Consider the following 23,428-nt stretch of genomic DNA (forward strand, 5'->3'; position numbering starts at 1 on the left):
CTGTTGAAATTTTTACTTTGTTCACTCATTCTTCTCCTGAGCTTGGTGAGCATCTTTATAAATTTTATTTGAACTCTCTGTCAGGTAAATTATTTTATCTCTATTTCATTAAGATATGTTTCTGGAGTTTTATCTTTTTATTTGGGGGACATATTTCTCTGTTTCTTAATTTTCCTGGACTATGTTGTTTTTTGTCTATTATATGAAACAGCCCCTTCTCCTGGTATTGAAGGAGTGGTCTTGTGTAGGAGACTGATGTGACCATTAAACCTTGCCATAGCTTTGGTTATCACTCCAATTCTTGTTATTGTCCAAGAAGCCTACTTTATTTTTAGTAGCTCCCAGTAGTGAAGGTGTATCAAGACCTGTCATTGCCCCAAATGGGAAGATCTCAGCACCAGATGCAGGCTGACTAGGAGCAAGACACTCAGGCATCAGCTTTTAAAGTATGCAAATATACCTCTTTCAGGGGAAGACTGGTGATTGGAGTTTCTGATTGCTCACTCTGCACTGAGTCTTCTGGTGATAGCCTATTAGAAACTGTTTCTTTCTTTGCTACCATGCTATTAAACCTGTGAACACAAGCCCTGGCATTCACCAGAGTCAGGCTATCAAAGGATGTATCTTCTAGGTGGCCACCACAAAGGCCAGGGTGCCAGATGTGTACACAGGCTCCTTTTTTGGAGACACGAATAATCTCACATGAGACAGATGGAGAGTGCGAAGTTGGCACCTCCAGCCTCCTCACTCTCTGGAGATGATGGTAGTCAGCCCCTAGATATTGCTTAATTAGAAGCCTGTACTTCAGGCCACAGCTATGAAAAGAAGCTAATAGGCCTCTTTGACAGATTCTAGTGACCTAGAATAAGGCAGAGGAAGAACTCAAAGATAGTACACACCAGCTATGTCCCCAAAGAGCACCTTAGTAGGCTCCTAGTTGTGTACCAAACCAGAAGCCTGCCCCTCATTCTAAAGCTCCAGGGTAAGAAAATAGGCCACTTTCATAAAAACACTGGGGGCACGTTTCAGTCTGCCTTCTGCATTGTGCCCTGAGAGTGGTAGGATACTCAGAAATCTCTCTGCATTTGTTATAGTCTTAAGAGTCTCATGAATGCAAGCCCGACTAACCATCAGAGGTAGGTGATCAAAGGACATTGCCTGGGCAGCAACCATGAAAGCTTAAGTAGCACATGTATAAACTTGGGCACCAGATGTTTGTACATCTCCCTCCTGGGAGATATAAGATCTCTGGAGCATGGCAGAAAGAGAGTGACGATAGCAACCACCCTCTGAGAACTCTGGGGAAGATTAAAGTCAGCCCTTTGATGTGTGTTTAATTAGAAGCTTACCCCTCAGGCCACAGCTAAGGAGATAAGCTAATGTGGCTCTTTTAAATAATGGATGGGTGTCTTAGTCTGCTACCTCACTGTTCTGCCCTTAGGGATATTAAGACTCTTTCTCCATTTGTTACAGCCCTGTGGGACCCAGAGCATAGCTCTACTAGTTGCCAGAACCAGATAATCTAGAGGTGTCCCCAGGCTAGCAGCCACAAAAATTGTAAATGCAGACAAGAGTACAAGCTGCTTCCCAGGAGCTTCCAGTGAGCTGGAATGAGGCAGAGTGAGAGCACTAAAATGGCACCTGTCAGTCTCCATCTTTGGAGAATATTTCAGTAGGCCACTAGATAATGTGTTACATTAGATGCCTGTCTGCTCCTCAGGCATTCAATGCTCTAAGATAAGCAAGTAAACATTTTCCACAAAAGGTCTGGGAACTTTTCGGTCATCTAGCAGCCTCTGTGCTAACCCTAACCCTGGGGTGACGAGCCCATATGTTCGAGCCCATGAAGAACTGTTTCACAGTTCGCTATAGACTTGAGGGTCTCATGGACATAAGCCCCTTTGGCTTTCAAAGAGATGGTAAGGGGGCTCATCTCGCCAGTGCAGGTCTTAAATGTTGAAGCGCCAGAAGTGGGGTTTAAACACTTTGCTCCTCATGGCGAAGCTTAGGGTATTGATTTCACTTCTGATTGTGGATTACCACAGTGGGGACAGGGTTTATGGCGAGATTGTGTCTTAGCTTCTCCGGCTGACTTTGATGTGTTTTTTTTTTTTTTCCTCATTTGCTCAATTTGTAAGAGTTGCTCAGCTACTTTTGTTCCGTTTTTTTTTTTGTTTGTTTGTTTATGATTTTTTTTCTTAGAGGAAATTGTTCCAAATGTATATATAGATTTTATACGGCCATGGGAGGATATGAGGCCAAAATCTTTCTATGTTGTGACTTTGAACCAACCTCCATTCCTCACTTTTTCAAAAGGTTCACTCACATATTACTTTCATTTTTAAATTTTATTTTATTATTTTTTTAATATGAAATTTATTGTCAAATTGGTTTCCATACAACACCTAGTGCTCATCCCAACAGGTGCCCTCCTCAATGCCCATCACCCATTTTCCCCTCCCACCACCACCCCCCCATCAACCCTCAGTTTGTTCTCAGTTTTTAAGAGTCTCTTGTGGTTTGACTCCTTCCGTCTCTGCACTTGTTTTTTCCCCTTCTACTCCCCCATGGTCTTCTGTTAAGTTTCTCAGGATCCACAGAAGAGTGAAAACATATGGTATCCGTCTTTCTCTGTATGACTTATTTCACTTAGCATAACACTCTCCAGTGCCATCCACGTTGCTACGAAAGGCCATATTTCATTTTTTCTCATTGCCACGTAGTATTCCATTGGGTATATAAACCTCAACTTCTTTATCTATTCATCAGTTGATGGACATTTAGGCTCTTTCCATAATTTGGCTATTGTTGAAAGTGCTGCTATAAACATTGGGGTACAAGTGCCCCTATGCATCAGCACTCCTGTATCCCTTGGGTAAATTCCTAGCAGTGCTATTGCAGGGTCATAGTGTAGATCTAGTTTTAATTTTTTGAGAAACCTCCACATTGTTTTCCAGAGTGGCTGCACCAGTTTGCATTCCCACCAACAGTGCAAGAGGGTTCCCATTTCTCCACATCCTCGCCAGCATCTATAGTCTCCTGATTTGTTCATTTCAGCCATTCTGACTAGCGTGAGGTGGTATCTGAGTGTGGTTTTGATTTGTATTTCCCTGATGAGGAGTGACATTGAGCATCTTTTCATGTGCCTGTTGGCCATCCGGATGTCTTCTTTAGAGAAGTGTCTATTAATGTTTTCTGCCCATTTCTTCACTGAATTATTTGTTTTTCAGGTGTGGAGTTTGGTGAGCACTCTATAGATTTTGGATACTAGCCCTTTGTCTGATATGCCATTTGCAAATATCTCTTCCCATTCCGTTGGTTGCCTTTTAGTTTTGTTGTTTCTTTTGCAGTGAGGAAGCTTTTTGTCTTCGTGAGGTCCCAATAATTCATTTTTGCTTTAAATTCCCTTGCCTTTGGGGATGTGTCAAGTAAGAAATTGCTGGGGCTGAGATCAAACAGGATTTTTCCTGCTTTCTCCTCTATGGTTTTGATGGTTTCCTGTCTCACATTCAGGTCCTTTATCCATTTTGAGTTTAATTTTGTGAATAGTGTAAGAAAGTGGTCTAGTTTCATGCTTCTGCATGTTGCTGTCCAGTTATGTCCAATGCTATCCTGCTGATCCCTTAGATTCGACCCACATAGTCTAAATAACCCAAAAAGCTGCCAGAAGACTAGCAGAACAGACTCTCCAGAGCCAAGCATAGACAAGAGGCCCAAGGAAGAGGGTAGGAAGGGCGGAGAGGCAGTGTGTGCTACACAGACTATCAGGAGGAAGCTGGGGCAGAGGAGGGGCAGCCCACCAGGCAAGGCAGAGCCCCCAAAGTCTGGCTGGCAAAAGTGGAGGGGCCGGACTCCATGAGTTCTGAACAGCCAGCAGGACTTAACATCTGGAATTTTAAAGGTCAACAGCTCTGCTCTCAGAAAGCAGGGAGGGCAAGTGGATGCCAGGAGGGAGAGTTGTTGAGTCCCAGAAAGACAGAGATCAGTGGGGGAACAAAGGCACTGGCAAGCACCATTTCCCTCTACAATCCCCCAGCTGAAATTCCAAAAGGAACCAGTTCCAGTCACAGAACTTGCTTGCACCAACTTGCAAATGCCCAACGCTGTGCTTCTGTGGCTCCAATCCTCTGATAGGCCTGCCTCCCTCCTGGTGCTGCAGGGCCCCTCCTAGAGGGGACCATCAAGGGAAAGTGAGCTAAGCCTGCCCCTCCCACCCCTGTGCATCTTACGGATCCACCCAGCTAATATGCCAGATCCCATCAAAGCAGCACCACAAGCCTGGCAGTGTGCAAGTAGCCCAGACAGAGGCCACACCATACCATATTGAGTCCTGCCCCCAGGGGACAGGAAGATAAGATACACAACAGTCTGACTGTGGCCCCAGCTGTGGGCTGGGGGCAACATCAGGTCTGACTGCCGCCCTACCCACCAACACAAGTTACTCCAGACATCACAGGAGAAGTGCCCTGCAGTTCCACGCCACCCCAGAGACTACCCAAAATGATGAAACAGAAAAACTCTCCTCAAAAGAAACTCCAGGAAGTAGCGACAGCTAACGAATTGATCAAAACTAATTTAAGCAATATATGGAATGAGAATTTAGAATAATAGTCATAAAATTAATCGCTTGGCCTGAAAAAAGCATAGAGGACAGCAGAGAATCTACAGAGATCAAGGGACTAAGAAATAGTCATGAGGAGCTAAAAATGCTATAAATGAGGTGCAAAATAAAATGGAAGTGACCACAGCTTGGATTGAAGAGGCAGAGGAAAGAATAGGTGAATTAGAAGATAAAATTATGGAAAAAGATGAAGCTGAGAAAAAGAGAGATAAAAAAAAAATCCAGGAGTATGAGGGGAGAATTAGAGAACTAAGTGATGCAATTAAACGGAACAATATCTGTATCATAGGAATTCCAGAAGAGAAAGAGAGAGAGAAAGGGCCTGAAGGTGCACTTGCACAAATCATACTTGAGAACTTCCCTGATCTGGGGAAAGAAAAAAGCATTGTAATCCAAGAGGCACAGAGAACTCCCTTCAGATGTAACTTGAATCAATCTTCTGCATGACATATCATAGTGAAACTGGCAAAATACAAGGATAAAGAGAGAATTCTGAAAGCAGCTAGGGATAAACATGCTCTAACATATAAAGGGAGACCCATAAGACTAGTGGCAGACCTATCTATTGACTTGGCAGGCCAGAAAGTATGGCAGGAAATCATCAATGTGATGAACAGAAAAAATATGCAGCCGAGAATCCTTTATCCAGCAAGTCTGTCATTCAGAATAGAAGGAGAGATAAAGGTCTTCCCAAGTAAACAAAAACTGAAGAATTCATTACCACTAAACCAGCCCTACAAGAGATCCTAAGGGGGATTCTGTGAGTAAAATGTTGCAAGGACCACAAAGTACAAGAGACATCACTACAAGCATGAACCTATAGACATCACAATGAGTCTAAACCCATATCTTTCCATAATAATACTGAATGTAAATGGACTAAATGCTCGAACCAAAAGACATAGGGTACCAGAATGGATTAAAAAAAAAAAAACAAGACCCATCTAAATGAGTCTATAAGATACTCATTTTAGACCTGAGGACACCATCAGATTAAAAGTGAGAGGATGGAGAACTATCTATCATGTTACTGGAAGTCAAAAGAAAGCTGGAGTAGCCATACTTATATCAGACAAACTAGACTTTAAATTAAGGCTTTAACAAGAGATGAAGAAGGGCATTATATAATAATTACAGGGTCTATACATCAGGAAGAGCCAACAATTATAAATGTCTATGCGCCAAATACGGAAGCCCCAAAATATATAAGACAATCAATCACAAACAAGCAACCTTATTGATAATAATGTGGAAATTGCAGGCTTTAATACTCCACTTACAAGAATGGATAGATCATCTAGACACAGAGTCAATAACAAAAAAAGGGCCCAGAATGATACATTGGATCAGATGGACTTGACAGATATATTTAGAACTCTGCATCCCAACGCAACAGAATATACTTTCTTCTCAAGTGCACATGGAACATTCTCCAAGATAGATCACATGCTGGGTCACAAAACAGCCCTTCATAAGTATAAAAGAATTGAAATCATACCATGCACACTTTCAGACCACAATGCTATGAACCACAGGAAAAAGTCTGCAAAACCTCCAAAAGAATGGGGGTAAAAGAACACCCTACTAAGGAAAGAATTGGTCAACCAGGCAATTAGAGGAGAAACTAAAAAATATATGGAAACAAATCAAAATGAAAATACAACAATACCAACACTTTGGGATGCAGCGAAGGCAGTCCCGAGAGGAAAATACATTGCAATCCAGGCCTATCTCAAGAAACAAGAAAAATCCCAAATACAAAATCTAACAGCACACCTAAAGGAAGTAGAAGCAGAACAGCAAAGACACCCCAAACCCAGCAGAAGAAGAGAAATAATAAAGATCAGAGCAGAAATAAATAATATAGAATCTAAACAAACCATAGAGCAGATCAATGAAAACAAGAGTTGGTTTTTTGAAAAAATAAACAAAATTGATAAACCTCTAGCTAGGCTTCTCAAAAAGAAAAGGGAGATGACCCAAATAGATAAAATCATGAATGAAAATGGAATTATTACAACCAATCCCTCAGAAATACAAGCAATTATCAGCGAATACTATGAAAAATTATATGCCAAGAAACTGGACTACCTGGAAGAAATGGACAAATTCTCAAGCACCCACAACTTCCAAAACTCAAACAGGAAGAAACAGAAAACTTGAACAGACCCATAACCAGCGAAGAAATTGAATCAGTTATCCAAAACCTCCCAACAAATAAGAGTCCCGGACCAGATGGTTTCCCTGGGGAATTCTACCAGACATGTAAAGCAGAGATAATACCTATCCTTCTCAAGCTGTTCCAAAAAATATAAAGGGAAAGAAAACTTCCAGACTCATTCTCTGAAGCCAGCATTACTTTGATTCCTAAACCAGAAAGAGACCCAGCAAAAAGAGAGAACTACAGGCCAATATCCCTGATGAATATGGATGCAAAAATTCTCAATCAGATACTAGCAAATCAAATTCAACAGCATATAAAAAGAATTATTCACCATGACCAAGTGGGATTCATTCCTGGGATGCAGGTCTGGTTCAACATTCGCAAATCTATCAATGTGATACATCACATTAAGAAAAGAAAAGAACCATATGATCCTGTCAATCGAAGCAGAAAAAGCATTTGACAAAATTCAGCATCCTTTCTTAATGAAGACCCTCGAAAACTCAGGATAGAAGGAACATACTTAAACATCATAAAAGCCATTTATGTAAAACCCTCAGCTAATATCATCCTCAAGGGGAAAAACTGAGAGCTTTCCCCCCTGAGATCAGGAACATGACAGGGATGCCCACTCTCACTGCTGTTGGAAGTGCTAGCATCAGCAATCAGACAACAAAAGGAAATAAAGGCATCAAAATTGGCAAAGATGAAGTCAAATTTTCACTTTTTGTAGATGACATGATATTATACATGGAAAACCCGAAAGACTCCACCAAAAGTCTGCTAGAACTGATACATGAATTCAGCAAAGTTGCAGGATACAAAATCAATGTACAGAAATCAGTTGCATTCTTAAACACTAACAATGAAGCAACAGAAAGACAACTAAAGAAACTGATCCCATTCACAATTGCACCAAGAAGCATAAAATACCTAGGAATAAACCTAACCAAAGATGTAAAAGATCTGTATGTTGAAAACTATAGAAAGATTATGAAGGAAATTGAAGGAGACATAAAGAAATGAAAAAACATTCTGTGCTCATGGATTGGAAGAATAAATATTGTTAAAATGTCAATACTACCCAAAGCTATGTACACATTCAATGCAAACCCAATCAAAATTTTACCAGCATTCTCCTCGAAGGTAAAACAAGCAATCCTATACTTTGTGTGGAACCACAAAAGGCCCCGAATAGCCAAAGTAATATTGAAGAAGAAGACCAAAGCAGGAGGCATCACAATCCCAGATTTTAGCCTCTACTACAAAGCTGTCATCATCAAGAGCATGGTATTGGCACAAAAACAGACACATAGACCAGTGGAATAGAATAGAAACCCCAGAATTCGACCCACGAAAGTATGGCCAACTAATCTTTGACAAAGCAGGAAAGAATACCCAATGGATAAAAAGACAGTCTCTCTAACAAATGGTGCTGGGAGAACTGGACAGCAACATGCAGAAGAATGAAACTAGACCACTTTCTTACACCATTCACAAAAATAAACTCAGAATAGATAAAGGACCTGAATGTGAGACAGGAAACCATCAAAACTGTAGAGGAGAAAACAGGAAAAAACCTCTCTAACCTCAGCTGCAGCAATTTCTTACTTGACACATCCCCAAAGGCAAGGGAATTTAAAGCAAAAATGAATTATTGGGACCTCACGAAGACAAAAAGCTTCCTCACTGCAAAAGAAACAACAAAACTAAAAGGCAACCAACGGAATGGGAAGAGATATTTGCAAATGGCATATCAGACAAAGGGCTAGTATCCAAAATCTATAGAGTGCTCACCAAACTCCACACCTGAAAAACAAATAATTCAGTGAAGAAATGGGCAGAAAACATTAATAGACACTTCTCTAAAGAAGACATCCGGATGGCCAACAGGCACATGAAAAGATGCTCAATGTCACTCCTCATCAGGGAAATACAAATCAAAACCACACTCAGATACCACCTCACGCTAGTCAGAATGGCTGAAATGAACAAATCAGGAGACTATAGATGCTGGCGAGGATGTGGAGAAATGGGAACCCTCTTGCACTGTTGGTGGGAATGCAAACTGGTGCAGCCACTCTGGAAAACAATGTGGAGGTTTCTCAAAAAATTAAAACTAGATCTACACTATGACCCTGCAATAGCACTGCTAGGAATTTACCCAAGGGATACAGGAGTGCTGATGCATAGGGGCACTTGTACCCCAATGTTTATAGCAGCACTTTCAACAATAGCCAAATTATGGAAAGAGCCTAAATGTCCATCAACTGATGAATAGATAAAGAAGTTGAGGTTTATATACCCAATGGAATACTACGTGGCAATGAGAAAAAATGAAATATGGCCTTTCGTAGCAACGTGGATGGCACTGGAGAGTGTTATGCTAAGTGAAATAAGTCATACAGAGAAAGACGGATACCATATGTTTTCACTCTTCTGTGGATCCTGAGAAACTTAACAGAAGACCATGGGGGAGTAGAAGGGGAAAAAACAAGTGCAGAGACGGAAGGAGTCAAACCACAAGAGACTCTTAAAAACTGAGAACAAACTGAGGGTTGATGGGGGGGTGGTGGTGGGAGGGGAAAATGGGTGATGGGCATTGAGGAGGGCACCTGTTGGGATGAGCACTAGGTGTTGTATGGAAACCAATTTGACAATAAATTTCATATTTAAAAAAAGGCAATAAATGGATGCTCAGCATTACCTGAATAATTTCATTATGTAAGCGTCTTGTGCAGTTATTACACTTGGGTGGAAGGATTGAACAAGTTAACTTGTCTTCTGCTTTTACCTAAGCACTTCTACCATGCACATTCATTATCTGTTTACAATCTTGGAAACTGCCCGCTTGAACCCTTTCAGGATATTCAGATACAACCATCTTTTATTTGAAGACAAATAGCAAAGATGTGGATAAGTTTTCTATGGAGACTGAAAGGTATTAGCTGAGAGTGTGGATGTTTTGAGTTTAGGGTTTATGGGTTATGTTTACCAACAATGAACACTAGTATATCCGTGTGTGTATATGTGTGTGTGTGTGCGTGTGTGTGTATAGTGTCAGGTTTACATACATTTTATGTATATGTTTATGTATGTATATATACCATGTAGGATTATATATATATATATATATGCCCATGAAATTGATCCCTACTGCCTGGTGCTAAGTAAGTTTGGTTTTATGATCTTACCTATTTCACCTCATCAGCTCAGGGCAAAGGAAAGAGAAAGATTGGTTTGTTACCAAAATGTGAGGTTTAGCAAAGTAGGAATGTGAGGTTAAGGAAATAACAACTTCTTACAAGGAAGAAAGCATCTATTTGAGATAGCAGAACACAGTGTGAGGCCAGAAGTAGTGTGATAAACTGAAGAAAAAGAGAGACTAGGATGTCAGCAGGGAACCTTACTTCCTGTCTTTAGTTCTTTTTTTTTTTAAAAAGAACTTTTTTTAATGTTTATTTTTGAGAGAGGGAGACAGAGTGAAGTGGGGGAGTGGCAGAGAGAGAAGGAGAAGGGATCTGAAGCAGACTCCAGGCTCAGAACTCTGAGCCATCAGCACAGAGCCCCAAGAGTGCTAGAACTCACAAACCGGGAGATCATGACCTGAAGTGGTGGTCCCTTAGTCTGAGCCACTCACGTGTGTCCTCAGTTCTTGAATTTGGCTCAGAAAGAATTCACAGCCCAACTCTTCAGTAAGCAAGCATTTATTAGCAGCCATAGTGAAAGTGCACTGGAAAGGAAAGGAAGGTGGAGCAGTCTCTGAGAGGGGGAGGGGAAGAGGAGAGGGACAAAAAGAGGAAGAGGGACAAGAGAAAAGGGAGAGAGAGAAACCCATTGTGTAGGGTACTTCCACCTTTTTAGCTACAGTTTCTTCCTGGATCTTTGGTCCCACCCTTCCCTCCCCTCCCCCCCCCCCCCAACCCAGGTTTCAGCATTTAGTCTCTGAACATTTACGGTGTTTCCCATCAAACCTCCTGAAAATCCATGGGGTGGGGGCATGAAACCCCAATGTAATCGTTTTATAATGAAATTAAGGGTCCTTTGAGGACTCAAAGTCCGCAGTCCTCCTGAGGGTATAGGGAGTGTGCACGTGCTTTTCTTTCAGGAATTTCCCCAGCTATTTGTGCTCTGGAGATGGGTGGTGGACTCCAGCTTTTTTCAATATTTGGAAAAACCCCTTCCCTGCTCATGTCTGTCTGCCTACCCTATCAAGAAGACTGGAAATTCTTCCCTGAGGAGGGATCTAGGTGATGCAAAAACAAACACAAACAAACAAACAACCCCCCCCCCAAAAAAAAAAACCAAGAATTTTAAAGACTGAGGAAGAGCAAGCAAGTTTGGGAGATATGGTGAAAAAAATTACTGTGGCCAGAAAGCAGAATTTTAGAATCTTACACCTTAGAAATGAAATATATTTTATTGCAAATGAGGATATACAATTTGATAGATGAAACAGTAGGGGTATGATGCCTGGCATTAAAAGGGTCATTGTCTTGGATGGAGATGTCATCAAGGGTAAAGTCTGGGAAGCAAAAGAGAAGGCTGAATTTCCTGCTGAAATAAATTAAGTAGGCAAAAAGGAAGTTAGCAGTGAAAAAGAAAGAATAGTCTCTGCAAATTATGGATAATAACAAGTAGGAAAGACGTTGTTGGGAAACAGCTGGAAGCAACAGGCTAGTTGTAAATTAAGAAAACTACGTAAAAGTTCAGATGAACATTAGTGGAGTGGATTTTAAAAGGATTTTTTTTTTCTTCTGATGTATTTGGGTGGCAGTAGCGAGAGTAGAAAGGCGTTTTAAAAGCAAGGAGTAAAGACAGGGGAAAAACAAGTGCAATTATGCAATTAAGAAAGTAATATGAAAGGGAAAGAATCAGTTGCAAAGCTCCTGGACGTCAATCGAAGTTCCGGTTGGTTACTGGTAGAGGCAGAGCCATGAAAGATCCACCAATATAGTCAAGAGTAGATTGCAGTAAAATACAGCCTTATTCAAAAATGTAGACACCGCAGGGGGCACCTGGGTGGCTCAGTCGGTTAAGAGTCCGACTTCAACTCAGGTCACGATCTCCCGTTCCGTGAGTTCGAGCCCCGCGTCGGGCTCTGGGCTGATGGCTCGGAGCCTGGAGCCTGCTTCGGATTCTGTGTCTCCCTCTCTCTCTGCCCCTCCCCCGTTCATGCTCTGTCTCTCTCTGTCTCAAAAATAAATAAACGTTAAAAAAAAAAATGTAGACACCGCAGGCACCGCCACCTCTGGAGAAGTTAACCCACCGGGGAATGCAGCTTGCAGGACATCTGTGGTGTTCTCTTTTCAGTTCCAGATAAATTTGCTATAAAAGGGAGAGTTTAACGACTCTTGTAGCCTGGATCTGGATTGTGGATAGATCCAGCTGTGAGAACTAAAAAAAAAAATGTTTTAATGTTTATTAATATTTGAGAGAGAGAGAGAGCGCACGCAGGGGAGGGGCAGAGAGAGGGAGACACAGAATCCGAAGCAGGCTCCAGGCTCTGGGCCGTCAGTATAGAGCCCGATGCGGGGCTGGAACCCATGAACCACCAGATCATGACCTAAGCTGAAGCCCCAGGCTTAACCTACTGAGCCACCCAGGAGGTCCTGAGCCGTGAGAATTTTAAATACAGCTATGTCTCCCATCCAAGAGGGAGCCTGGTTGCCCACCCCAAAAGCTGAAAGAAGGGCCATGGCAACCACACAGGTGTGTCTGCGTTGGTGAAATTAATTTAGACGCTCCGCTACCTGTACTTCTAACCCCCTACCTACTCTGCCTCCTGGGGGTCTTCTCCAGGCTCTGCTGTGGAGAAAAGGGCAGGGGCGGAGAGGGGAGCTCCACGTTAGCGTGCTTTGGAATTGGCGGCTCAAACACGGAATGCGGAGCCTCAGAGTTTCAGATTCTGTAGGGCTGAAATGGTACAGAACATCTGCATGTAGACCAGTTTTACCTAGGCCACGTGGGCCAGTGCCGCGGGCCGAGTTAAGTTACCAGCTTGAGGGTGGGTACGGTAAAGGAAAACGGTCCACCTCCCCCAAGATGTAGGTTGGCCTTGCTAAGAAGCTTTCCTTACTGGGGTAAGAGGATATTCCTTATCCGTGTCCTCAGCACCCAGGAACAGGGCAACTGCGGTTTGTGAACACGTGCTGAAGCAGCACAGAGAGAGGAGTGGTGGTCGGCTTGCAGAGGAGGGAAGCTCCTCCCCCAGCCCGGACACTCGGGGACGGTAGGAGGCGGGTGGGGAATGAATCCCCGCTGCTGCCGAGAGTTCGCCACTCGCTGGGTTGCTCGGGCTCCCAGACCCCGGAGGTAGCTCAGCGTGGGGCTGCGGAAAGGGAGAGTCTGTGCGCCTGTGCGGATCTCACACTCAGTAGAGAGGCGGAGAGGCAGGTCTCGGGAGAGATCCCTGGAAGTTAGCCCCACAAGTCTGCGGAGGTGGGGTGGATGGAAAGCTCCCTGCACTCCGCAGAGGGGGTGCCCAGAAACTGTTAGCTGTCACAACTGATGGAGTCCCAGGGGCGTCTGGGTGCCTCAGCTGGTTAAGCTGAGACTCTTCATTTAGGCTCAGGTCATGATCTCCTGGTTTTGTGAGTTCGTGCCACGCATGGAGCTCCCAGCTGACACTGCGCAGCCTGCTTGGGATTCTCTCTCCCCCTCTTTCACGGCCTCTCCCCTGCTCACGCTGTCTCTGTCTCTCTCAAAAATAAATAAACTTAAAACAAACAAACAAAACTGTTGGAGTCTCTGAAAGCCAGAGCCAGCCTCCGGGACTCCGAGGACCAGAGGGACGGAGAGGGCCAGCTGAACTCACAGCAGCTTCAGAGTTCCGCCCCGCGGTTCCTGCGCTTCGGACCCACAGGCGCCAGGCGCGTGGACGTGGAGGGGTCTGCTAGCCAGCGGGTCGGCTCAGGGGTCTGGGGTGGGGGCGGATCAGCGGAAGGGAGAGAGGATAAGCTACCCGGGGAGGGAAAGGGGCTACAAGGGGAGTGGCGCGCTTGGAGGCTTGGGGGCAGTTCTGCCGCTGGGAGCGGGTTGTGTGGAAAGGTCTGTCAGGGGCTGGGTTGAGAACAGGTCGGCGATGGGGAGACCTGCAGGGGCGGGGTGGTCCCCAGGGTTGGGGGAGGGCTCGTGTGCGGTGGGGGCGGGGCACCGGAAGGTGGGAGGTAGTCCAAGGTCCTGGCTGCCCGGGGGACGGAGCGCGGTGCCGGCTAGTTCCCGCTGTCCCCCGCCTGGCGGCTGCTGCCCAGCCACCTCTGCGAAGTTGGCGTTGGAACCCCTCGGCGCCGGGTAAGGTGGGTTCCGGCCCGGGTGACTGCCGAAGCACTCACGCCCGCAACAGCCCCGGGACCTCTCCGCACCTCCAGCGCTGTGGCCTCTTGACCAGCACTGGGTCCGCCGGGCAGCCCTGGCCCCTCGGGTATTCTCATTTTCTTGAATTTTTCTCTAGGACCTTTATTCAGGTTCCCTCGAAGTTCTCCGTCCTTTCTGTCTTCCCCCCGGAAATCTCTGAGCGTCCTTTGATCTCTTTCGGTCTCCCGGGACTCTTCACGCCCACAGTGAGGAGACGAGTGGTGTCCAGAGGGTCGTGCGCGCATTTCTTCCCCGGTCTGTCTTCTCTAATCCCTGAGCCCCATTCTACTTTCCATCCGATTTCCCTACAGAGAACAGTTGCGTTCTACCTTCTCGACTCTGCCTAACGGAACACTCATGAAGCCCCATGGCAAAGCTTATGAAGTTTATGGAGGCAACGAAGATGTTTTACTGATTCTGGCAACTGCTGCATTTGTTCAGAAAACATTTGTTGAGCACTTGTAATTCAGGCGCTGCTCTGAGGAGTGAGGACACAGCCATGCCCCATGCAGAGTGCTTCCAGGCTTAGAAGCTGTGCGCCCCCCACCTCCACCCTGGCTTTGCTAGGCCGCCCTGGTTCTGCCTACCTCGGACTCATAGAACTTTTAATATCTGAAGGAAAGAGTAATTGTCCCAGGGTGAGCAGTGTAAAGAAGACCAAGGGCCACACAAAGATGAGTGTGTTCTGGGAGCTAATACGATGGTGTCCTGCAGTAGCAGAGAAGTAGAAAATTGGGTTGGGGATAGAAATTGGGACCCCGCTACAGAGGAAGTCCTACATTCCAGACTAGTTCTCTGCTAAGCAGCACATTATTAGGGTTCATCCCTTAACAATAGAAGGTCTCTGGAAAATTTCCCAGAGATTATCCTCTATTTTGTGAAACTTACTCGACTGAGGCTTGCTCTTCTTTAAAATGTAACTGGTGTCAGAAAACCCAGTTATTATCAAGATGCTCTTGGTGCTGCTGCCCTCCCTCCAGTCAGTAGACATGGCCTTAAGGTGCTGTCTGTTGTTAGTCCAAGTGGTGCAGAAGCCAAGATACAGCTATGCAGAATTCTGCCTTCCAGTCAGGCCACTTCTATCTTCCTCACCATCCTCCTTGGCCAAGACCTCACTCAGCTCTGCCTCCTTCTCTGCCTCCAGGGTGTCTGACTTCTGTTCTGTCTTCTCTGTTTAGCATGCTGACCTTCTTGTTGAGACCTGTGGGCATTCTGTGCCTGTCTTCAGGGTTATTGGTAATGGCTCAATTTGGAGGAGACCTCTCACCCAGGTATGTTTGAGAGGGAAGGGGTGGGAAGTTTCTCTTTGCACTGGAAGTGTGCTTAGGCCCCTGAAGGAAAGACCTTCTGATTTGCCCAAAATGTGTGCCACATGGGGAACATCTTTAGGACTTCATGCACCTCCTTTGTCCTTGCAGGATGAATCAAGCTTACCTGACTCCCTTCCACATAAAGAATCGCAATGTGGGTCTGAAAGTTGAAGGTTCAAGCTTCACACTAGATGGCTCTCCTTTCCTGATCATAGCAGGCACTATTCACTATTTCCGGGTGCCCAGGGAGTACTGGAGGGACCGCTTGCTGAAGCTGAAGGCCTGTGGCTTCAACACTCTTACCACGTGAGTGCTAGCTCCTAAGTAATTATTTCATGAATTTATAGTTTGAATTTCTAGCTCTGAGACTTTATTAGACCAGTCTAAGGGTTGACCCTTTTAGTACCTTCTTCATTGTTCTTAGGATGTCTGAGTCTCCACTTGATAACCTCTAGAATATCCTATTGATAGAGCCTGCTCTGATTGCTCTGAAAGAGTTCCTTCTAAACAGGGTCCTTGTGGCCTGCATGCAAGAGTCTAACTTTCAGAGGCAGTGGTCAGTACAGGTGGCTGTGGGTCAGTGGTCCCTAACTACTGAATAAGTTCAGTACAGCAGGCCTCTCTCCTCCTTGGATATCCTCACTTGCCATACGAGTCATAGCCCCAGTGATGATTCCTAGGATAGAATACTGTTCCAGAAAATGTGTTTCAAGTTGGGTTTCATTGAGAACCAGGCTTGGCAAGTAATGTAATTATCCTCATCCTAAAAGCTGAAATTAACAAAAATTAGTAATTTCTTTCTAGGCTTCTAAGCTTGGAAAGTGCTTATCCATTACTGTTTGGATATCAGTTTTAGTTTTGTTCTCTTTTTCAATGGTTTGGTGTTTAAAATATAGGTTTAGAAGAAAAAATATTTAATTGGAATTTGACGTGGTGAGTGACATGAGTAATGCTTTAAAGTATTTACCCTCTAAACTGTCATAATGTTGGGGCACCTGGGTGGCGCAGTCGGTTAAGCATCCGACTTCAGCCAGGTCACGATCTCGCGGTCCGTGAGTTCGAGCCCCGCGTCAGGCTCTGGGCTGATGGCTCGGAGCCTGGAGCCTGTTTCCGATTCTGTGTCTCTCTCTCTCTCTGCCCCTCCCCTGTTCATACTCTGTCTCTCTCTGTCCCAAAAATAAATAAAAAACGTTGAAAAAAAAATTTTAAACTGTCATAATGCCTTTTACACACCACATTATTTTCCCTCTTTCTTCCTAATTAATTTGTTCCTTTGAATAGCAGTGAACTTACAAAAATAAGTAAGTAAGCAGTTGCTTACAAAAGTAAAAAGTGCCACTATTATTTCATAAGCTATAAGATATTCTAAGTCTCTCAAAGAGGAAGAGAACATTATCTCAGAATCAAAGCAGGCTTATACATTGGATGCATTAGAATATAAAGACTGAATTGTCTTAAGGTTTTTTTTTTTGTTTTTGTTTTTGTTTTTGTTTTCTAGAAAGAGAGAGAGAGAGAAATTAAGCAGGCTCCATGCCCATCCCAGAACTGTGAGATCATGACCTCAGTTGAAATCGAGAGTCGGACATTTAACTGACTGAGTCACCTAGGCTCAATCTTTTTAAAAAAGTTATTAAAAACGAATCAGCCAGTCTTGCAGGAACAAACCTAGAGTCTGACAAAATCAGATTTGCTGACGTTCAAGGAGGGAGTGTGTTCCAGAAGAATGGTGGAATGCCAGTCTCAACAAAGGGGAAGAGAGAAGAGACTTTGCAAGGTTAGGCTCCAGGTGAAGGACTCTGAAGGGAGTCTGAGAAAAGCAGGGACAACTTCTGGATTTGTTATTGTGTCTGATGCAAGATTAGAGGAAGTGGGTTAGTCAAGGTTGGGTGCTGGCATGAGGTGAGGGTAGTTTAATATTTTTTTTCATGTTTATTTATTTTTGAAAGAGAGAGAAAGAGAGAGCATGAGCAGGGGAGGGGCAGAGAAAGAGGGAAGCACAGAATCTGAAGCAAGCTCCAGGCTCTGAGCTGTCAGCACAGAGCCTGACGTGGGGCTCAATCCCATGAACCATGAAATCATGACCTTGGCTGAAATCAGGTGCTTAATTGACCCAGCCACCTAGGCACTGTGGTGAGGGGAGTTTAGCAATTAGGCCTCCCTAGAAGTAGATGGGTAGAGCAGAGAAGCTCTGGGGGTGTGTTTGGTGAGAAAGCAATAATCATTCAAAGAGGTGACATTTTACAACTGCTACACTGTTTTGGGAGCAACACTGTTTCTTATTAACTTTTCAGGGGGCTTTAATCTGTGTCTGCCTTCCAGTCTGAAAATTGCAGGGCTGGTTTTTCTTTTTCAATTAAGCTGATTTCCATTCTTAAAATCTTAAACACGTTTTCAGTCTTTAAACATTTTTACTATGGATTCACAAAAACTTCGGTATCAGATCTTGACCAATGTTTGAGAATGCAATGATGGGTTTTAGTTCCTGGCTACCACTGGTCACATTGTATTATCTATTCATTCTTGCACTATCACAACACTTAATAATTTTATCTTTCTGTTTTAGTTGTGTTTGTTCCCCCTTTTTCCAAATATGATAGTGGGTTTCTATCTGTTTTAGTATCTGATAAAACAGTATATTCTGTTCTAGTATTTGCTAGGCTAGGTTGCTTTCTCAGCCTTTTATTGCCTGCCTTAAGGAATTATTTACTTTGCTATTTCTAAAAAATATTGTCTTCTTTTGGGATGCTGGAGTATCTATTTCCTTTCTTCTGTTAGCTTGAGAGGTATTTACTCTTTTACTGGATGCTCAAGAATTTATAACATTCATCCTTGATTTATCAACTAATACTCTCATGCTTTTACCCACTCTATAATACGAAGACATTAGAATGCTTAATGTGTATGTTATTGTTATGTATTTTAATTCTAAATAACTGAAGACTATTATTGCTGTTCTGGAATCTTCCTGCACGAAGAACACATTTTTGAATTTTCTGTAGTGTAAATTTGCTGGTGACAAAGTTCTCAGTTTTTGTTTATCTGAAAATTTCTTCATTTTCTTTTCGTTTGTGAGGAGTATTTTCACTACTATAAAATTCTAGGTTGGCAGATGTTTTAGCATTTTGAAGGTAATGCTGCTGCCTCTGGCCTTCATTATCCCTGTTGTAAAGTCAGTTGTCCATTTAACTGAAACTCTTTAGAGGGCCATGTGTCCTTTTCTGTAGTTACTTTGAGGACTTGAAAAATTTCCTTTTTCTCCCCAAATTTTGTCTATTGTCTTTTGTGTATTTTCCAAATAGACATTATTTTTTAGAGGAGTTTTAGGTTCACAGCAAAATTGAGCAGAGAGTATAGAGAGTTTTACCTCAGGGGAGGGGAGAGGTAACTACCAATGGGAAGGTTGAGTTAATTACCAATGGCCATAATTTAATCAATTATACCTATATAATGAGGCCTCCATAAAATGCTAACTGAAGGGATTTGGCGAGCTTCCAAGTTGATGAACACATTCAAGTGCTGGGAGAGTGGTGTGCTCAGGGAAGCCATGGAAGCTCCCTGTATTTTCCCTATACTTGTCCTATGCATCTTTTCTATCTAGCTGTTCCTGAGTTTTATCCTTTATAATAAACTGGTAAAGCTAAGTGTTTCCCAGAGTTTTGTGAGCAGTTTTAACAAATTATCAAACATGAAGAGGGGGTCATGGGAACCCCTGAATTGTAGCTGGTTGATCAGAAATAAAGATGACAACATGGAACTGGTATCTGAAATGGAGGAGTGAGGGAGCCATCATGTAGGAATGAGCCCTTAACCTGTGGGGCCTGTGCTAACTCTGGGCAATTAGTGTCAGAATTGAGTTAAATTGTAGGACACTCGGTTGGTATCTGCTGGAAATTGGAGAATTGCCTGGAGTGGAAAAACCTACATATCTGGTTTGTATGAATAAAGGGAGATAAGTTTTTCTTGAAGCTGGCAATTCTTTTCTTGCAGCACTTGAAAAATATTGTGCTACTTCCTGCTGGTCTCTATAGAGTAGGGTGTACTCCATGCCTCATAATTGACTGTAATTCCCAGTGGGGTTCCTCTATAAATAATACATCATTTCTCTCTGGCTGCTCTCAAGATTTTTCCTTTTTTTTTTTTTTTTTTTTAGTGTTTCAATGAAAAAAGACTTTAATTTTTAGAGTACATAGTTTTAGGTTTATAACAAAATTGAGAGGAAGGCATGGAGCCCCCACCCCTGCCAGAGCCTCCCTCACTATCAACATCCTCCATCAGAGTGGTATATATAGATCTACACTAACACACCATTAATCACCCCAAGTCCATAGTTTATGTTACAGTTCACTCTTGGTGTTATATATTGCATGCATTTGGACAAATGTATAATGACACATATCCACCATTAATAGTATCACAGAAAATAGTTTCAATGTCCTAAAAATCCTCTGTGTTCCTTCCTTCTCCGCTAACTCCTGGCCACCAATGATTCTTTTACTATCTCCATGGTTTTGCCTTTTCCAGAATGTCACATAATTGGCATCATGCGCTATGTGGCCTTTTCAGATTGGCTTCTTTCATTTAGTAATATGCATTTAACTTTCCTCTATGTATTTTCATGGTTTAATAGTTTACTTTTCAAAAAAAATGTTTATTTTTGAGAGAGTGAGACAGAGCGTGAGCAGGGAAGGGGCAGAGAGAGGGAGACACAGAATCTGAAGCAGGCTCCAGGCTCTGAGCTGTCAGTACAGAGCCCAACACGAGGCTCGAACTGATGAATCATGAGATCATGACCTGACATTTAATGGACTGAGCCACCCAGGTGCCCCGATAGTTTACTTTTTTTCTGTGCTAAATGATTTTCTGTTGTATGGATGCACCATGCTCACTTACCCATTTACCTACTGAAGGACATCTTGGTTGCTTCTAAGTTTGGGCAATTATAGCTGATATACACATCTGTGTGCAGGTTTTAGTGTGACCATGTGTTCAACTCATTTGGGTAAATACTGAAGATCACATGGTAAGGATATGCTTAGTTTTGTAGGAAATTGCCAAACTCTTCCAAAGTGGCTGTATCATTTTGCATTCCTACTAGCAATGAATGACATTCCTGTTGCCTCATAGCCTTGTTAGCATTTGCTATTGTCAGTATTCTAGGATTTGGGCATTCTAATAGGTGTGTGGTGGTATCTCATTCTTGTTTTAATTTGCAATACCCTAATGACATATCATGTTGAGCATCTTTTCATATGGTTATTTGCCATTTGTATAGGCTTTTGAAATGTCTGTTCAGATCTTTTGCCCATTTTAAATTACATTGTTTTTCTCTTATTGTTGAGTTTTAAAAATTTTTGTATATTTTGGATCATGGTCCTTTATGAGATATACCTTTTGTAAGGATTTCTCCCAGTTTGTGGCTTGTCTTTTCATTCTCTTGATAGTGTCTTTTGCAGGGCATATCTTTTTAATTTTAATGAAGTTCAACTTAATTATGACATGCAATGTGCCTTTAGTGTTGTATCTAAAAAGTCATTGCCAAACCCTAGCTTATCTAGATTTTCTATGTTATCTTCTAGGAAGTTTGTAGTTTTATACTTTACATTTATAAATCTATGATCCATTTGCGTTCATTTTTGTGAAGGGTATACAATGTCTGCATCATCTTTTTTGTGCATGTTTCTCCAGCACCATTTTTTAAAAAGACTATTTTTTTTCTTTACTGTAGAGTTTTTGCTCCTTTGTCAAAAATAAGTGGACTGTATTTGTGTGGGTCTATTTCTACTCTCACTATTCTGTTTCCTTGATCTATTTGTTTTTTCTTTCAACAGTGCCACAGTGTCTTGATTACTGTAGCTTCATGATGAGTTTTGAAGTTGGATAGTGTTATTCATCAATTGTTCATTGCTGTTAAATAAGAAAAAGATTGACTTTTGTATATTAACCTTGCTTTCCGCAACCCTGCTATTGATTGTTTGGTAGTTCCAGGAGGTTTTTTGTTTGTTTGTTTGTTTGTTGTTGTTTTTCTGTCAATTCTTTTGAATTTTCTAATAGACAAATTATATCATCAGTGAGCAAAGAAAATTTTATGTCTTTGTTCCCAATCTTTATACCTTTTATTTCATTTCTTGTCATATTGCATCAACTAGGCTTTTTAGTACAATGTTGAAAAGAGTGGCAAGAAGGGACAACTTGCTTTGTCCCTAATCTTAGCAGGGAAGCTTCTGGCATTAGCTGCAAGTTTTTTATAGATGTTCTTTATTAAGTTGAGGCAGTTCTCTCTTCCTAGTTTACTGAGAGTTTTTGTCATGATTGGGTGCTAGATTTTCTCAAATGCTTTTTATGCATCTATTGATAAAATTATGAACTTATTTTTCCTCTTTAGCCTGTTGATGTGATGTATTATATTAATAATTATTCAGGTCTGACTGAATAGACAAAATTGACTGGATGAGTCCTATCCCATTAGGGAGGGCAATTTGTGTTACTCAGTCTGTCAGTTCAAATGTTAATCTCATCCAGAAACACTCTCAACTGCTGTTTGACCAAGTGCCAGAGCACCTGATTGCCCAGTCAAGTTGATGTATAGAATTAACCATTACATCAGTTGTCTCTCACTCTACCTTTTGGGGCAGCAGTTTTTCCTGTGACTTCACTTCTTTGATGGATAAGAAGAGTTGTTGCTTTTTAACAACTTTCAGCTTTTCAGCTTTATTCTTGTGAAGATAGGAGTGACAACTTCCATGCTTTTTACTTCTTGGATCAGAGAGTGGAAGTCCTAATGATGCCTTCTGTTAATGAAAAACTTGCTCACTTTTTCTTGTTTTCCTCATTAGGAGGTTTGGCCCAAATTGCCTACTACTCTGCTGGTAGTAAATATTCTCAATTATTTTTTCCCCCTTTTGATTTTAGTCTTATTTTAAAGTAATATTTTATTAAAATTTAACATGTATATAGTATATAAGGGTTTAGCTCAATGAATTTTGATAAAGTGAACATACTCCTATAACCAACCCCCAAAACTCTGTAGTACACCAACATCTCAGAAGCTCTCCTGTCCCTTGTACAGTCATTACTTCCCTCCAAAAGATAACTACTACTCATGATTTTAACACGTAGATTACCTTGGCCTGTTTTTGAATTTTGCATAAATGGAATCATACAATATGTACTCTGTTGTGTCTGATATTTTTTGTTCAAGATTTTCTTTATGATATTCATCCTTATTACCAGATATTTTAGCTTGTTCATTCTCATAACTATATGGAATTCTATTGGTAATCATACCAAAATATATTTGTCTTATGGGTAGACATTTAGGATATTTTTGGCTTTAGCCATTAGAAATAGTGGGGCTATGAACAATCTTGCACTTGCCTTTTGTTGAGAATATGTAAACATTTCTGTTGAGTATACATCTAGGAATGAAGATGATGGACAATGAGGTAGGTGTATGTTTAGTTTTAGTGAATAATGTCAGCTTGCTTTCACAGATTCCAAAGACTTTACAAAGTCAGTGGTATTCTATAAATACACATTGTTTTGCTACCATCTGCACTATCAATACTCAAAACTTTTTCATCATTCCATACTATTCTGTTAAAAAACAACTCCCCATTCTTTTCTCCTTTCATTCTCTGATAACCACTGTTCTTTCTTTCTCTGTGAATTTGACATTTTTAGGTACCTCATATACATAGAATCATATATTTGTTATTTTATATCTAGCTTATTTCACTTAGCATAATGTGCAGAATTCATTTATGTTGCAGCATGTATCAGATTTCATTTCTTTCTAAGGTTGAATAGTATTCCATTTTATGTATATGCTATATTTTGTTTATCCATTCATCCATTAGGCACTTGGGTTGTTTCTGCCTTTGGGCTATTGTGAACAATGCTGCTATGAACATTGGTGTATAAATATCTATTTGTGTTCTTCACTTCAGTTCTTTTGTATATGTACCCAGAAGTGAAATT

At 42.0% G+C, this 23,428-nt stretch overlaps 1 protein-coding gene across 1 annotated transcript in view; it reads left to right on the forward strand.

Annotated features, from left to right (window-relative positions):
- The first annotated feature begins 13,985 nt into the window (after nucleotides 1–13,985).
- The window catches only part of LOC125177294 (beta-galactosidase-1-like protein 2), a 59,718-nt gene continuing 50,275 nt past the window's right edge, over nucleotides 13,986–23,428 (forward strand). Inside the window, exons 1-3 of the mRNA XM_047879462.1 lie at nucleotides 13,986–14,078; nucleotides 15,320–15,412; nucleotides 15,560–15,757. Coding sequence (XP_047735418.1) covers nucleotides 15,321–15,412; nucleotides 15,560–15,757 — 290 coding nt within the window. The 5' untranslated portion in view covers nucleotides 13,986–14,078; nucleotide 15,320. The remainder of the gene's footprint in view (nucleotides 14,079–15,319; nucleotides 15,413–15,559; nucleotides 15,758–23,428) is intronic.

This window comes from Prionailurus viverrinus, chromosome D1 (genome assembly GCF_022837055.1).
Source record: "Prionailurus viverrinus isolate Anna chromosome D1, UM_Priviv_1.0, whole genome shotgun sequence".
NCBI classification, from domain to species: domain Eukaryota; kingdom Metazoa; phylum Chordata; class Mammalia; order Carnivora; family Felidae; genus Prionailurus; species Prionailurus viverrinus.